This window comes from Salvia splendens, chromosome 7, assembly GCF_004379255.2.
Source record: "Salvia splendens isolate huo1 chromosome 7, SspV2, whole genome shotgun sequence".
NCBI lineage: Eukaryota > Viridiplantae > Streptophyta > Magnoliopsida > Lamiales > Lamiaceae > Salvia > Salvia splendens.
The window spans coordinates 22129039-22145914 of record NC_056038.1 but is presented as its reverse complement, the minus strand read 5'-3'; the positions used below and the strand labels follow the sequence as shown (position 1 = coordinate 22145914).

The 16876-nt window shown below is 36.1% G+C and overlaps 2 protein-coding genes across 2 annotated transcripts; one reads left to right on the top strand and one right to left on the bottom strand.

Annotated features, from left to right (window-relative positions):
* Positions 1 to 3576: 3576 nt before the first annotated feature.
* Positions 3577 to 8666, bottom strand: LOC121742408 (pumilio homolog 4-like). The gene is made up of 11 exons (XM_042135535.1): positions 8483 to 8666; positions 7575 to 8191; positions 6454 to 7234; positions 5684 to 6254; positions 5448 to 5589; positions 5271 to 5378; positions 4817 to 5029; positions 4618 to 4728; positions 4338 to 4532; positions 3978 to 4152; positions 3577 to 3897 (listed from the first exon to the last, which is right to left on the bottom strand). The coding sequence occupies exons 2-11, from the start codon at positions 8175 to 8177 to the stop codon at positions 3854 to 3856; spliced, it is 2943 nt and encodes a 980-aa protein (XP_041991469.1). The 5' UTR covers positions 8178 to 8191; positions 8483 to 8666; the 3' UTR covers positions 3577 to 3853.
* Positions 8667 to 13193: 4527 nt separating this feature from the next.
* Positions 13194 to 16181, top strand: LOC121811209 (pentatricopeptide repeat-containing protein At3g22150, chloroplastic). Its single transcript, XM_042212019.1, has one exon. The coding sequence runs from the start codon at positions 13194 to 13196 to the stop codon at positions 15690 to 15692; it is 2499 nt and encodes an 832-aa protein (XP_042067953.1). The 3' UTR covers positions 15693 to 16181.
* The last annotated feature ends 695 nt before the right edge of the window (positions 16182 to 16876 follow it).

Below are 16876 nucleotides of genomic sequence, written 5' to 3'. Positions count from 1 at the left end.
TAAGCTCAAGACAGTACATTTTTATTAAATCATTCTCATTTGACATTTTCATTTGCACCGTAATTTCCTTCATATCCTCCATTAAATTTATAGTATTTTTGTCAACACCTTGTATTAACATCTTTCTTTGTGATAATGCGTAAGTATTTAAAATTTATGATTGGAATCTGTATAAAAACGAATATTAAACTTTTCAGTTAAGGTTTGACTACGATTTTTCAATGATGATGCAATTCTGTTAACTAGTGAACCTTGCTATGATAAATTATCTCCCCACCATTTATATTAAACTCAAATTCATTTCAATGTAAATGTCATTAAATATAATTTTAATGGAACCATTTGTCTAAACTAAAACTTAAAAGGATATTCTTTATATTACTCTCTCATTTTTTAAAAATAGCAACTATTTCTTTTTTAATCAGTTCCTTAAAAATAGAATTTAGAATCATTCTATTTTAGGACATGGACCCCACAATCCACTAATACTTTTTTCACAATTTTTTCTCTTCATCTCTCTTACTTTACTTATTTTTCTCTTTCTCTCTGTTACTTTATCAATTTTTTTCACTTACTTTACCAATTATACATTAAAACTTGTGCCGTTTCAAATGTTTTTATTTTTTGAATACGGAGGCAGTATAACTTTTTTACTCATAAAATTTGAAAATTTTTTTGGTTTTGGTTTAGTATGAACCTAAAATTATGTGTTTTTACTCAAAAACAACAAATGAAATTGGTTTTGGAGTACTATTGGAGCTAATTACCTATTCCATTTTAGATTTAATATACCCTTGGAGATAATCTTATGAAGTTCTAATACTAAATCAACATCAAAAGAGAACTGGTGAAAGACAGAGATATTTACTACTAGGGGAGTGTTATATTATTAACTCAATACTTAATTGCTAACTACAACTAAATAATAGCCATTAGATATTCAAATTAAGAGCATCCGCAGCGGTTGACGGCGTCCGTCCGTGCCAGCGGCGCGGCACCGCTTGCTCGCCGTTGCGCTCTTGCCACTAGCGCGGCGCTGCTCGATGCATCGAGCACGTCCGTGCCAACGAGCAGCTGACGTGACGCGTTCTGATTGGCCAATGGCATTTCCGTTGGAAATTTATTTTTTTAAACAAAAATGAAAATAATACCAAAAATTAAAAAAATATTTTCAGATTCCCAAAAATATGGCCGTTTTTTACCATTTTTCTGGATTTTTTTTTATTTTTTTCAATTTTTTTATTCCCAAAATCATCTATAAATACATACATTTATCATCCATTTTTCACATCAAATCATCTCCTCCCGTTCATCTCTCATTCATATTTTTTCATACAATTTATCTACATCTTCCTCTCTCACTCAAACCATTTCAAATGGATTTCACCAATCTCATTGCGGAAGCGGAGCGCGAAGAACAAGAATACTATGAACATTATCATGCCGCCTATGAAGCCTATGTCACCGCGAATACCCACGCCCCGCCTCCTCGACCAACTAGATCAACTCGCCGCTACATCCATCGTGACCGGGAGGGAGTCAACGAAATGCTTGTTGCCGACTATTTTTCCGAACAGCCGTGGTTTCCGGAAGATTACTTTCGGCGCCGTTTTCGCATGTCAAAACGCTTGTTTATGCGTATTGTCAACACATTATCCGTCCATGTTGAATACTTTCAAACAAGTACAGACGCAACCGGTCGGCAAAGTCTCTCGGCGTTGCAGAAGTGTACGTGTGTCATCCGACAACTTGCTACTGGGCAAACGGCTGACCTCTTCGACGAGTATTTGCATGTCGGTGAGTCAACTGGAATCCTTTGCCTTAAAAAATTTTGCGACGGCGTTCGTTCAGCTTTCGGTGAGGAATTCCTTCGGGCACCCACCACCGATGATTGCCAACGGTTGCTTCGTCTTCATGAAATAGTCCATGGTTTTCTCGGTATGCATGCAGCATTGACTGCATGCATTGGAGGTGGAAAAATTGTCCGACTGCTTGGAGGGGGCAACACTTAAGCGGCCACAAAGGCAGCGGCCCAACACTTATCCTTGAAGCGATCGCCGACTACCGCCTAAGGATTTGGCATGCATATTTTTGTATTGCCGGATCCAACAACAACTTGAACGTGCTCTATTCTTCACCACTCTTCAATGATGTTTCGAATGGTGTAGCACCGGCGATCGACTTTACCGTCAACGGAAATGCATACTACATGGGTTACTATATCACCGATGACATCTACCCAAGGTGGTTGACTTTCGTGAAGACGCTCAGCAACCCGCAAGACCCAAGACAGGTTCTTTTTGCGCAGCGTCAAGAGTCCGCTCGGAAAGACGTCGAAAGAGCTTTTGGGTCCTTCAAGCCCGATTCAACATTGTGAAGGCCCCGTCTCGGCTGTGGTACGTGAAAAATATCGCCGACATCATGTACTCGTGTATTATCTTGCACAACATGATTATAGCTGACGACGGATCGATGGCGGCTAGTTTTTACGACGAGGATGAAGTTGGAAGCTCAACCGCGAGGTCTCCCCCATGCCGAGGTGTGCATACGACGATGGGCGAGAGGATCGAAACAAGGAACACAATGCGCGATACCCAAGCCCACATTGAGCTACAAGAAGACCTAATCAAACACATTTGGGCGAAATTCGACCATCAGTAGTGAATTTTTTTAATTTTATGAATTTAATTATGTAATTTTTAATTTTTAGGATTTCAATTATGTACTTTTTAATTTTTATGATTTTAATTATGTAATTTTTAATTTTTTTGTAATTTATAATAGTATTCAGAATATTTTTAATGCATTTTAATTTTGTGGAAATGTTTTTATTTAAATTGAATAATAGAATGGTGTGACCATTGAGCTTGTCCTTGCGGAAGAGCACGAATGTGGGTGTTGTGCTCTTGCCTAATAGCAGGGAGTAAAAGTGGATCCGGGGCCACATCCGTGCTCGTTGGCAAGAGCACGAATGGGGATGCTCTAAGGGCCTAGATCATTAGCCCTGGAAAGTAAATACGATCAATAAAAAACATCAATAAGGGTATTAAGGTCAATTTACCACAAATTAGTTGTAACTAACTTTTGAAAAATATCCTATAACTTTAAAACGCATATAACTTTCTCGATTTAAATTATTTTTTCGCACAACATATATCAAATTAAAGATAATTTCATAAGGATTCTAACGAGATCTCACTTGCATATGTTCAGATGTCAAAATTTGAAAAAAAAACAATTTTTTTCGTACAGCAACAAATGTCAACATAATATATAAAATATGTCAATATAATACATTTAGAATGTCAATATAAACAATCTGTTAACATTCTCAAAGCATTGTGTTGACATTCTCAAAGAATTGTGTTAGATATTTCGAAACACTATATTGACATTTTCATCCAAAACCCTAATTTGGTAGTTTTTTTTATCTTTTTCGATTTAATTAATAAAAACTAAAATTACACGTGGCAAATTGTAGATCACAAGTTTTCTAAAATCCTATGGTCTTAAATTAGTTGTAGTTAGCAATTAAATGATGAAACTAGCAATTGATCACTCCCCTTTACTACTAAATACCGCAAAAATCACAAAGATTCCTCATTTTTTTTAAAGAAAGTGGCTCTCTCTAAACTTCCTATACACATATATAATGTGACTCTATCACTCTACACAAAATTATCAACAAAAATGTACACCATAAAAAAAAGCTTATTATCGGCTCGATCATGAGAAAAAACCTATACACAAATCAAGAAACAAAATGCAGGGTTATTACCGAGCGAAACCTACGTTACACTAGCTCGTTCCTCTTGAGTAGAAAGCCTCGGTGACATCCATGTATGTACAAAGCTCAGCTGTTCTGCTTGGATGAAGAGGACTGCCCAATGTGCCGTTCTACAAACGACATTTTTTGGAATAATATTGTTTGAGTTTGAACAATTTGGAGACGGCGAAGGGCTTAGTTTAGAGTTTACCTCCGGCTGCAACGAGCTTTTCTATGCGTGATACAATATGCTTGCCGTAAGTGTACCTCTTGAGTGCACTCAAGTGGACCTTAATGCGGGAGAGGATCAGTTCGCGGCTCTTGTCATCACAAGTCTCAAGCACTTTCTGCACCACGTAGTTGCCAAATGGATCTTTCATCATAGCCTGAAAATTTTATACTTTCGGACAATATTAGAGTTTGGTGATCATAGAAGAATCCAACAACCGATAATCGCCTCCATTTGGGGCATGCATGCATATCGGATCTAGGTGGGAACAGACACATTCGACAGAAAAAAGTAAAAATTTATGGAACTTAGGCTATAGTTAGTTACGGTAAGCATGGGTACCTGTAGTGGCTCGTTCTCTTCTGTTGAACCGAGTATCTCGTTCACCAATAGTTTCCTCTCCTCGGGACCACCAAAAGACAAGCACTTCTCAACAACATTAGAGGCGAATTTCTGCTGGCTCATCTTCACTATCTGTCCGGCTAGCTTGCTGATTATTGTAGCCCGTTCATGGGTCTTACCATGCTCCACGACATGCTGCAGAAATAGAAGTTTAACGAAGCCATCACACTTAAATTAGGTGAACTTGCAAGGGCGATATAGGCAGGTAATATTCGAGCACCTGAATGACGTAGTTTCCATATTGGTCTTGAGATAGCTTACAGACAGAGTTCATTATTTCATCCATGATTTTCTGTTGAGTTTTCGGGTCATCGCAGTGCTCGAGAACTCTCTGCTACCGCTCAAGAGAAAAGTATGTGTGTGTAAACTAAATGCCTTAGAAACGAGACGAAGCAGATATTGGGCAGACGAGTGCTAACCTGAATGACTCGACAGCCATAAGGGTGTGTGGATAGAGTCACAACTTGCCCAAAGAACGACGAGATTATGAAATGAATTTGATATTGAGGGATGCACTCGATGCACTTTTGTATTACATGATTGCCATTTTGATCATGAATGCATTTCATCACTGAACCATCGAGTTCGGCTGCCATCTTAGTGCCTGTGTCTGTATCAATCACTTCCAATGCCTGTGACCAATCGCATCGGTAACAAAATGGAAATTACAATACTTATGTTGTTACAAAGTTTGATCTGTCATTTACGTTCTAATCTAACTATGTCATCCGATTTATCAAGTTCAACATAAACAGTATGTACATTGTACAATCATATTGTTTTCATATGCTCATAGTATATTTTCAGTTAGATTTCCCACAACCAAAGGTGTCGTAACACAATATAGAGAGAGACGAAGCCGTAGAAACAAACCTTCTGTATAACTCGGCATCCATACATCTGCAGAGTAAGAGGCAATACATGACCAATGAGATGCCTTGCCAACTCTTTCCGATGACCTTCAGTACCATGCTCGAAGAACTGCACTTCAAGCAATGATATCACCACAACATTAAATCAATTTTATCAATTTTGTATGCGAAATATTACCTTTTGTATGACGTAATTCCCGAAAACATCGATCATTAAACCAAGAGCATTAGGAAGGATTTCTAAAAGTATTGTTGTCTTTTCTTCAACTGTTGCTGTCTCCAGCTTCTGCTGAATGAATCGACTCCCGAATTGATCCGTACTAAATAGAAAACGGCATAGATGTCGTGGACTAAATTATTATATTTTCTCTCTAGCAAAACAAAACAGAGTAACTGCTGCTGCTCGTTACTTACCTGAACTCAACAACATGACCAAGAATGTCGGAGAGCTCCAATGACTTCGTCTTATTGTTTTTAAGCATCTCCAATAAGGATTCAAATCTTCCTTGTGAGTTGCTTCCGCAGGAACCAGTGTTTTCCCCCTTCTGACTAACCAATGATGACTGTATCTGAGCACATTTATCATTCTGGACCATAGAACTTCTCGAACAATCTCGAGAACTCTGCAACATGTTGCCTTGAAATGAAGCAACGTATGGGTTAAATCCAGGACTGCATTGATACTGATGATGATTAACAGTGCCGGGTTTCTGTAACATGTGTGACTGAAATTGCTGTGCCTGTTGCAGAAGCAACGCCTCGAGATAAGCTTTCTCCAAAGACTGAAAATTGTCATGACCATGGGAACCAACAAAGTTTAGTCCTTGAGAAGAATTTCCAGCCACACAAGCCGAATGTTTTCCATGATTCAACATTTTCTGGATATACTGAACTTGATGTGGATCCATGACCGGAATGTGGAACCCCGGCGGATAGCTAGGTCTCAAGATTTGGCCGTCTCCATTACCACCGGCCATGAATGACCCTATAGAAATACTTGAGAAATATCGTTAATGCAATATTTTTCGGAATCCTTCAAAAATTGAATCACAATATCAAGAATTGCAAGGCCATATATCCTAAACTACTGCTCATTTTTCAATTCTATCATCAACTGTAAGGTCAAATGCTCTAATGGTTAACAGTAAAGGATATATCATAAAAACATGATTTGAGATTAGTACCTATAATTCCATCCTGCTTTTGCTCGACCGAATATGCACCATTTCTCTGAGAAGGAATACTCACACCCGGGAAATTGTTGTTTTGCATTTGATTCTTCAGATCTTCCAGCCTTGCAAGATCAGATAGGCTGTGTTGATGTTGAGACTGAAGATTAGTAGTCGAAGACGTCCTTCTCGGAAAACCTACATGCTCATTGATTGTTAGTTTTGAAACACCAGGCCCCCTGGTTAGTTCACTACTCCTTGCTAAATTTACATAGTTGGTGTTAATGACCATGTTTTCGACTCTAGCACTGTCGCTGTAATGCTGCTGCTGCTGCCACCCTGTTGGATTAATCCCCATCTGAAGTGACGAATGTGAAATACTCTCACCAGGAAGCTGACCTCTGGCCATGGACATTTTCAATCCAGATAGAGAAGAGGCAATGTCGGCTATCTCAAAGATACCAGGCGAAGGAACTAGCGTTGCAGAGGTCAAGTTGTCGACAAGATGAACTCCGTTCCCAAGTGCCATAAGAGCAGGAGCTGGGGGCTTGCCCCCCATCTCAGTCTTGCTGCTCGTTAAGGATGTTACATTGACACAAGAAGCCAATGAGGTCGGATTGCTCTGAGTGTTGGATAAGACAGTATAACTATTTTTGGGGTGTAGAGATTCAAATGATTCTGCTTTATTATGTAAATCAGCTGAGCTGGAATTAGGTATCATATCTGCAATATCTGCAACTGAGCTCTGGCTAGCAGGACGTGAAAGATGTGATTTCGTAGGCTGTCCACACCCTTCCTGGAGAAAGCCAAACACGAACACAAAGGTGATTTTTCTGTGCAAACACAGAAAGTTATAGCATGGCTAGAGCTAATGTCGACAATTTTCAGTGCAAAAATAAAAACTTGTTGGAAAATGACGTTTAGCTATCAAGGCTTTTTTCTTTTTCTACGCATTAGAGCGCAATATTTCCTCTATCATAAGTATATTGTATGTAAAGATAAAATAAAATTGTATGTGAGGTTAATCATGTCACAAGACACTGGCTTACATTATGACATACATGATACACCCTTTCTACTCATATTCTGAGGAGCATTGATACCAAAAGCACAACAAATACTGAAATGTCAAAAACCTGAAGTATATCTGCGAAGCTCTTTCTTCTAACTCCCATTCCAGAGCTCGACGCCCCCATCATACCTTTCTCTAAAGAATCAGTAGAGTTTTTCCGCGACATATTCCTAAGAGCCGCCTTCCTCAGCTCGATCATCTCATCTTCTGCTTTCTTAACAGACAAACCTACCGGCATAACCCCACCCCCATTTTCAAGCCCATTTCTGCCCGCAGCCCTTACCCTCTGCGCAACGCGCCAATCCTCCTTCGACAACAGAGGTGGAGGGAGCCGAGGATTGAAGTTCTGATGTGAATAATAGTACTCCAAATAGGCAGGGTGGGATCTTATCTCCTCTTCAGTCAATACGCCAATATTATCAGCATTACTACTACTACTAGTGCTACCAAGCTTCACGAAATTGGGATGCCTAAGAAGACTCCCTGCAGCTAGCAACGCCCCCTCCACTGAGGGAGGGGCGCTTCCGCTTCTGTTTATGTCCAAACCCCTCTCTCTCTCAACAATCAGACCTCGATTTCGTTGCTGATGTAGCAGCAATGCTTCAATCTCACTCTCTAAGCTAGCATTGATCTCTGACTTCTCATTCGAACTCGATCCTCTCATCATGATACTACCTATACCTAGATTATTTCCCACAATTCACATTGGTTAGAAATAGAATAACAGCAAATAATCACCCATTATTCTCAATTTCTCCACTATAAAACAGTAGAAATCAAATTAGACCTACAAAATTCGAATCATGCAAAACCAAATCAAATAACAAAATCACATATAAAATGATGATTAACAATCGAAAATTCCATTTTAGAGATATTCGAACACATCAAACTTCATTTTATCACTGAAAAATCCACAATAAATCGGAAAATTAACAAGCATCATGCATGCAAAAAATTGAAGAAACTTACGATAAGGAATCGTTGATATGGAGTTGTTTGGGATCGAAAACGGTATGAATCATTCGTGAAACAGCTGTGTGACGTGTGGAATTCGAATATGTTTGCAGCGAACAAGGTGGAGAATTTGCGAAAGTGGAATGAAACAAAATGAGCCGAAAATAATGCAGTTTATTTTTATTTTTTTTATTACTCTCTTTTGTTGGTTTATTACTGGAATAATTAGATTATTTGGTGCTTTGGACAATTATATTTAGTTAGTAGTGTTACAAACTTGCACGAAAATGTGCAATAAGTGCTATAGATGTAGGTCACACTCACATATTCCATGTGGCAATCTATATTTATATTTTTTTCTTTTGCCTCAAAAATAAATACTTTCTCTTTTTGCTGTTAAATATCTCACTTTTTTCCGTTTTCATCATTTCAAGTATAAATATTTCATTTCACTTTTACTATATTTGGTAAGTGAACTTATTATTTCACTCAAGTTTTATTATAAAAATAATATATAAAAATAAACTCCATGTTTTACTAACTTTTCAACCAACTTTATTTTATAAAGTCAAATAATTTCTTAAAATCCATATCAGTCAAATATGAGACATTTAATCATGGACAAAGAGAGTAGTTCATTTTTATCATTTTATTCCATCTTATATTCACAAAAAGGTTTTAAAATTTAACTTCATTTTTAAGGAACGTAAATAGTACAATACAATTATAAATTCACAAAAATGTTTTAAATTTAACACAATGTTTTTTCGTTTCATTTAAATTTTTTAAATCATAAATTATTTTTTTTTACCTTTAAATAATCATCGTAAATTAAGTGTTAAACCTTTTAAAATATAATTATGTAAGAAATGCATCTTATCGACGATGTTATCCGGTAAGATCAAACGACCAATTAGAAGCATACAATACAATAGACACGTGTCTATTGAATATACTCCCTCCGTATTTAAAAACTAGAAACATTTGAAACGGCACGAGTTTTAATGCACAATTAGTAAAGTAAATGAGAAGAATTGGTAAAGTAAGAGAGATGAAATGAAATATGAGTAAAGTAAGAGAGATGAAAAGAAAAAGTAGTGAAAGTAGAGTTAATGGATTGTGAGTTCCATGTCTTAAAATAGAAAGATTCTAAAGTTTCTATTTTTAAGAAATGACCTAAAATGGAAATAATTACTATTTTTAAAACACGGAGGGAATAGAATTTAAGATTTGTGTCATGCTCAGGCTCCTTCAGCTAAGTAATCAACGCCGATCCAAACAAATTCAACATCTTAAATTCCTTCTTTATGTACAAAACCAATCAATAGGAAACACTAACTTGTACTTTCCCGTTAGCTATTGAGAGTCTCATTTTTTAATGGTATGGGTTTTAAGAAATGTTAGAAAAATGGGTGGAAAAAAGATAGTAGAGTATGAGTCCCACTTGCATATATTAGTTTTGAATAAAATGTGAGTGGAATGAGTTAGTGTAATGTGAGACCCTATTAGCATTTATAGTTAAAGTTAACCGAGAGTCCTATTCACAGACGGACTAAAATAGAAAAACATGACTCTTATCCACGGACGGAAGGAGTATATGAATTAATGTGTCTTGCATAACGAATGCAATAATGAGATGATCGTCTATGTCTCTAGATCTTCGACAATCCAACACATCCCCAAATCTCATATTCCTAATGTGCTGCAAAATAATGGGAAGAATAACAGGCTTATCTCACATCTTTCCTTCATATCTTAGGTAATCTTAACTTAGGGCGATCTATCTAAGTCCAAATGATAAACGAAATTTGTTCATTTTGCAAATATAAAACGAATGGATCTTGTGGACTGTATATACCATAATTTTTGCCCCATACAAGCTAGTAGTACTTAAACAATAACAACACAAACAACTATATTAACTTCATAAATTCATCTATATTTGACAACACATTCATAAACCTATGTAAAAACAAAACAACACTAAACTAATCATAGTTACATATTACCTCCGTCCACGATTAAAAGTCCCTCTTTGACTCGGTGTGAGTTTTAAATAATACAAAGAAAAGTTGGTTAAAAAAGTTAGTAGGTCACACATTATATATTGATTTTATATTAGAGTGTGTGTGTGATGATTTAGTGGAAAGTGGAGTTTATTGACCACAAATAAAAAAAGTAAATATGGACATTATTTTGTGGACGGGCCATAATAGCAAAGATGGACATTATTTCATGGACGGAAGGAGTAATGATTTAGTCACAATTTCTTTCAATTTTAACTTTATGTACATCAATTGTTTTTTTTATAATTGAAACAATCAATATCAAAATAATATATTGAAAAAAATACTTTGTTCAAGAAAAGAGAAAGAGAAAGAAGTAGAATACGGCGCACAAGTGGAGGATTAGATTGGGCAGAATCTGCCGATTAACGGTAAAGATTAATGAGTAAATAATACAGTATTTGATTTACTTTTAATATAAAATTAATAAAATACCATTTTTTTGTAAAATTATTGGGGGTCCCATGAAACCCCCATGAGACCATGACCCTTCACAAGTTTCCAACTGGCGGTGACCTTATTAAAGATATTAAAGTATTAGAATCAATATAAAGAAATAAAAAATATAAACTCCATTAGTATTAATATATCATATTTTAAATTATTTCATGATATAGTGTGTCTAGCTAAGAACACAATTATTTATAAGCAAAGAAGAAAATATTAAATATATAGCATGAAAATATTAAGTAGATGAGTGAAGACCATGTTATTATTTTTTTTGCTCGATGTTCAATTCTGACGATCTAAAAATAAAAAATTTAAAAATTCAAAGAAATTAAAATTTCAAAAAGTAAAAATTTTAAATAAAAAATACTATGTAATTCTTTAAAGTATTAAATATAAATTTAAAATTATAAATTTAATATCAAAATCACTTGTAACTAATTTAGTTTAAATCGACTAGCGATTATTTTTTTTATATTAAATATTATAAATTTAATTATCAGAAATACTTGTAACTAAAAGAAGATAGTTAAAGATAAAATACATATACTGGACTTTAAACATAAAAACAAAAATCATATAAAATTAATAAGTAACATCAAATTAAAATAACTACTCCCTACATCCCATAAAAATATGGGCATATAATGTGACACAGAAATTAAGATAAAAATGGTAAAGTAAGAGAGATGAGGAGAATGATAGTTAAAGTAGTGTTAGTGGATAGTGAGACTCATATTATTATTAGTATTTTGATGGTGGTTTAAGTTATAAATAACTTGATGTATAGCGTAATAAATTGGGATATTTTTTATTGGACGGAGGGAGTATATTACAAAAAATTCCAATACAGAAAAAATGATTTAAAAACAGATGTGTACAAAAAATTAGAATATGTGAAAATAAAATATCTACACATTAATATGTAAATGAATAAATAATAATAATAATAATAATAATAATAATAATAATAAAATTTTAAAAAATAAGTAAATTTCGGTTGAACCACTGCACATATGTTTTTTCCTTCCAGGTTTGGTTGCTAGGTTTGGTTGCTAGTATTCAATCTGAGAAAGTAATATGATTCTGAATTCATATATTTTTAAATTCATATATTAATATGTAAATGAATAAAAATAATAATAATATTTTAAAAAATAAGTATATTTTTAAAGTAATCAGAAATATAATCTTATACAAGTAGTATTGTTGTTATTATTATTATTATGATTAATATTACTATTAAATAATAATTTTAAAAAATGAATCATACTCTACTTAATTTCAGTATAATAAATAGCTATTATTACATTATAATTATGGTAATAACAATTATAATATTACTATAATATTTATAATTTTTATTGTAATTATCTTATTAAATAATTATGGTATAATTATTTAAATATGTGTTATATAATATATAATGGAGTAATATTATTAATAAAATATCGTTACTATTTTATAAATTAATAATAAATCAACAAAGCCTTAATGGAATTTTAAAATTATAAATTTTATTCAATTATAATATCAATAAATAATTATAAATATATATTTATTTATGATTATTATAATACAAAATAATAAATTAAGAAATCTTAATTAAATTATTTCAATTATCATTATAATTATAAATAAAATAGTATATTATTATAATTATTTTTAAATTATTAATTTATTAGGAGAATCTTAATATAATAATTATTTTAATAATTTATTATTTTTCCAAACACATGAAAGTAAATGTGCAGGAATCATATTCTAAGAATTCATTTTCCTAGGAATTATTTTCCTTGCCAAATTTAATGTATTTTGTAGAACACATTTTATTTTTAATACTCTATTCGTCCCATGCTGAATTTTCTTTTTCGTCCTTCCCATAAAAGTAGTCCATATTTATTTATAAAATTTTTTTCTCTTTTATTTTTATTTTTATTTTATCATTTATTAATCTCACAGTCTATTACATTATTTCAACTACAGCTTCTCCTTCTTTCTTACTTTATTAATTACGTATTAAAATTCGTGCTATCTCCAACTAACCTATTTCTATAGGCCGAGGGAGTGTATAAACTTATAAATGTAATTATTAAAATGACTTATTACAAAAAGGATTAGAAAAATTATGTTACTTTTATTTCTCTGTATTCAATAATGATTCAAAGTTTTAAATAGGAGTATATGATATCTTAGGATAAAGGAGAAAAAAAATGCGCGCAAGTATGATGCCTTCTTCGCCACTGGCATCACACCTTTCCTCATCCACCATCGCCCAATCCCACCACCGCAAACACCCCACCTTCTTAATCCCCGCCGCCTCCCCGCCTCCGCTGCGCAGCCAATACACCACACCGGACACCCACCAGTCCCCGCCTCTCAAACCCAAAACCATCCGTTTCCGCCTCAGCCAGCTCTGCCATCAAGGCCAGCTCAACCTCGCCCGCCAACTGTTCGACGCTATTCCCCAACCAACTACAGTTCTCTGGAACACTCTCATCATAGGCTACGTTTGCAATAACATGCCCAATGAAGCTATATCCTTGTATTCACGCTTGCTTTACGCTCTTACCTCCTCAATTGATCGAAAATGCGACGCTTATACATATTCCTCTGCTCTCAAAGCTTGCGCGGAGGCGAGGCAGCTCTCTATTGGCAAATCTGTTCACGCCCGTGTCTTGAGATGCGATGTGAATTCTAGTAGGATTGTTTACAATTCTTTGTTGAACATGTATGCTTCCTTTGTGGGGATTGATTTGGTAGAGAGGTTGTTTAGGGCTATGCGAAGGCGAAATGTGGTTTCATGGAATACTATGATTGCTTGGTATGTGAAGAAGGGGATGTTTGTGGAGGCAATTAGGTGTTTGGTGATGATGATGAGAATGGGGGTTACACCTACGGTGGTTAGTTTTATCAATGCCTTTCCGGCCGTTTCGGGTTTAGGTGATGTAGATGTTGCTGACACTGTTTATGGGATGGTTACTAGATTGGGTGGCGAATATGTTGATGATTTGTTTGTTGTGAGCTCTGCTATTACTATGTATGCAGAGCTTGGCTGTGTTCATATTGCTCGGAAGATATTTGATAACTGCTTGGTCAAGAATGCACATGTTTGGAACACTATGATTGGTGGTTACGTGTTGAACAACCGGCCAGTTGTGGCATTGGAGCTGTTTATTGATGCATTGGAGTCGCAAGATGGTGGTGGTGATGTGGATGATGTGACTTTTCTTTCAGCTTTGACTGCAGCTTCCGAGTTGCAGCAGTTGGAAGTTTCAAAGCAGCTGCATTCGTATTTGATCAAGAAGTCGTTGGTTTCCTCTGTTATTCTAGTTAATGCGCTTGTAGCTTTGTATGCCAAGTGCAACTGTATTGGTGATTCGTTCAAGGTTTTTAGTGAGATGCAGGAGAGGGATGTAGTGTCGTGGAACACTATGATCTGTGTTCTTGTGCAGAACGGCTTGGATGATGAAGGGTTGATGCTCGTGTATGAGATGCAGAAGCTAGGGTTTTCAATTGATGATGTGACAATCACTGCTATACTCTCTGCAGCGTCAAATCTTGGAAACCGGGACATTGGGATACAGAGCCATGCTTATCTGATTAGACATGGGATTCAGTTCAGTGGGATGGAGAGTTATCTCATTGACATGTATGCAAAATCGGGTTTGATGGAAGCTGCAAAGACGGTCTTCAATTTGTATTGCAAACCTAGTAGTGATCCAGCCGTGTGGAATTCCATTATCTCCGCGAGCACGCAAAATGGATTGATTGATGAGTCCTTGCATGTTTTCAGGCGGATGCTAGTGGAGAATGTAGTACCGAATGCTGTGACCATGGCATCAGTTCTCCCAGCTTGCAGCCAGTCAGGAAGTCTGGCTGTTGGAACTCAACTCCATGCTTTTGCAATTCGCCATTTCTTGGACGAAAACGTCTTCGTGTGCTCTGCTCTGGTGGACATGTACTCAAAGTCAGGGGCATTTGTTTACGCCGAGAGGGTTTTCTCAAAATCGACTGAGAAAAACTCAGTCACCTGCACGAATATGATCTTGGGATACGGTCAGCATGGGATGGGAGAGAAAGCTCTCGAACTGTTCCACTCCATGAAAGAACTTGGCATCAACCCCGATGCCATCACCATTTTAGCAGTGTTATCTGCTTGCAGCTACACAGGTCTGATCAATGAAGGGCTCAAGATATTTGAGTCTATGGAGGGTGAGTATGGGATAAAGCCCTCGATGGAGCATTATGCTTGCGTTGTGGACATGTTGGGAAGAGTCGGGAGGGTGGTTGAGGCATATGAGTTCGCTTGGAGATTGGGGAAAGGAGGCAATGTATTGGGGATCTGGGGATCACTCCTTTCTGCGTGCAGAATCCATCAAGAGTTTGAGCTGGGAAAGGTTGTTGCTGATAAGCTGCTCGAGTTAGAAGGACCAGATAGGGCTACAGGCTACCGCGTCCTGCTTTCTAATATACACGCGGAGGAGGGGAACTGGGAAGGTGTAAAGTCGACGAGGAGGGAGATGCTGGAGAAAGGTCTGTCGAAGGAGGTCGCCTGCAGCTGGATCGACGTCTATGGTTACTCTAATTGCTTTGTATCCAGAGACAGAAAGCATCCCCATTGTGATGAGATATATGACTTGTTGAAGCATTTGTCTCCCAATATGAAGGATTTTGGCTTGGCGCCGTCTATTGTATGTGGCGAATGGTAGGGTTCGCGGTTGCAGAGGCTCGACTCAATAGCGTTGAAGATGCAACCAGCGGTCTCTGAGAATGGAACCGGAGACTAGGACAGAAGCCGACAATGTGGAGAAATATAGAGCATGAGTGATGAGTCTCGTGGTTTGATCAGCTCCAGTGGCAGCAGTTGGTCGGTGTCATCATGAGCCGCCCATTTTCATGGAGACGAGGAGGGATTTAGGGTTTATGGTTTGAGGTGATTGCCTGCTGCTATACTGCCAGTTCCAGTTCCAGTTCCAGTTCCATGGAGGTGGGGATTGATAAGAATATTATGATGTTGACACTTAAGTTGATTTGGCTTTTAGTCATAAGATGGTGTGTAGTAGTTTACCCCAAGCCACTGTCAAAACTCTTTTACTAAATGATTCATGCATTGTAAGTAAATGAATTCAATCCACCCAGGAACGAATGAATTAACTTTCTACTCCTTTTAGGTACAATCAAGATATTTTCCCTTTCCATAATGTTGTCACATAATTGATTCATCTAATGTTTTATATGAAAATATGCCTTTTCAATTAGAGCATTCTTAAATTCTTGATTCAGTTGTTTCACCTATCAAAGTGCCTACAAATCAGTATGAAGAATAGTTACTGGACTAGCTGATGGATATCATTGGTTATATAAAAAAAGGCTTTCACCTATCAAAGTGCCTACAAATCAGTATGGAGAATAGTTACTGGACCGCTGATGGATACCCTTGGTTATTAAGAAAAAAGAAAACACAAAGTTCTTGAATATTCTGGACTTTCGTTACCAAGATTTCAAATTCTGTATGATTTAGTAGTATTAATATGAGTGAACTACAAATATGGCCCATGAACTAAGTGTTTATTTCACCACTAGTCCTTGGACTTTAACAATATCTCCAGTAATCCCTGAACTAAGGGTTTATTTCAAAATCGGTCATTTTCACTCTTTTTGGTGGTTGGGCAATTTTGTTTTACACAATTTTAACTTTTTCAATCTGTCGTCATCACCATGATTTGGAAGTACACTCATATATTTGAATTTTGCTTTATCAGAAAGAGATGGAGTGTGGATTATGTATACATCTTATATATATGCTACAACAACATAGAGAGAAGAGAGAAGAGAGAAGAGAGAAGAGAGAAGGTACATACATATATGTGTAATGGCGCGACAATGCAGAGAG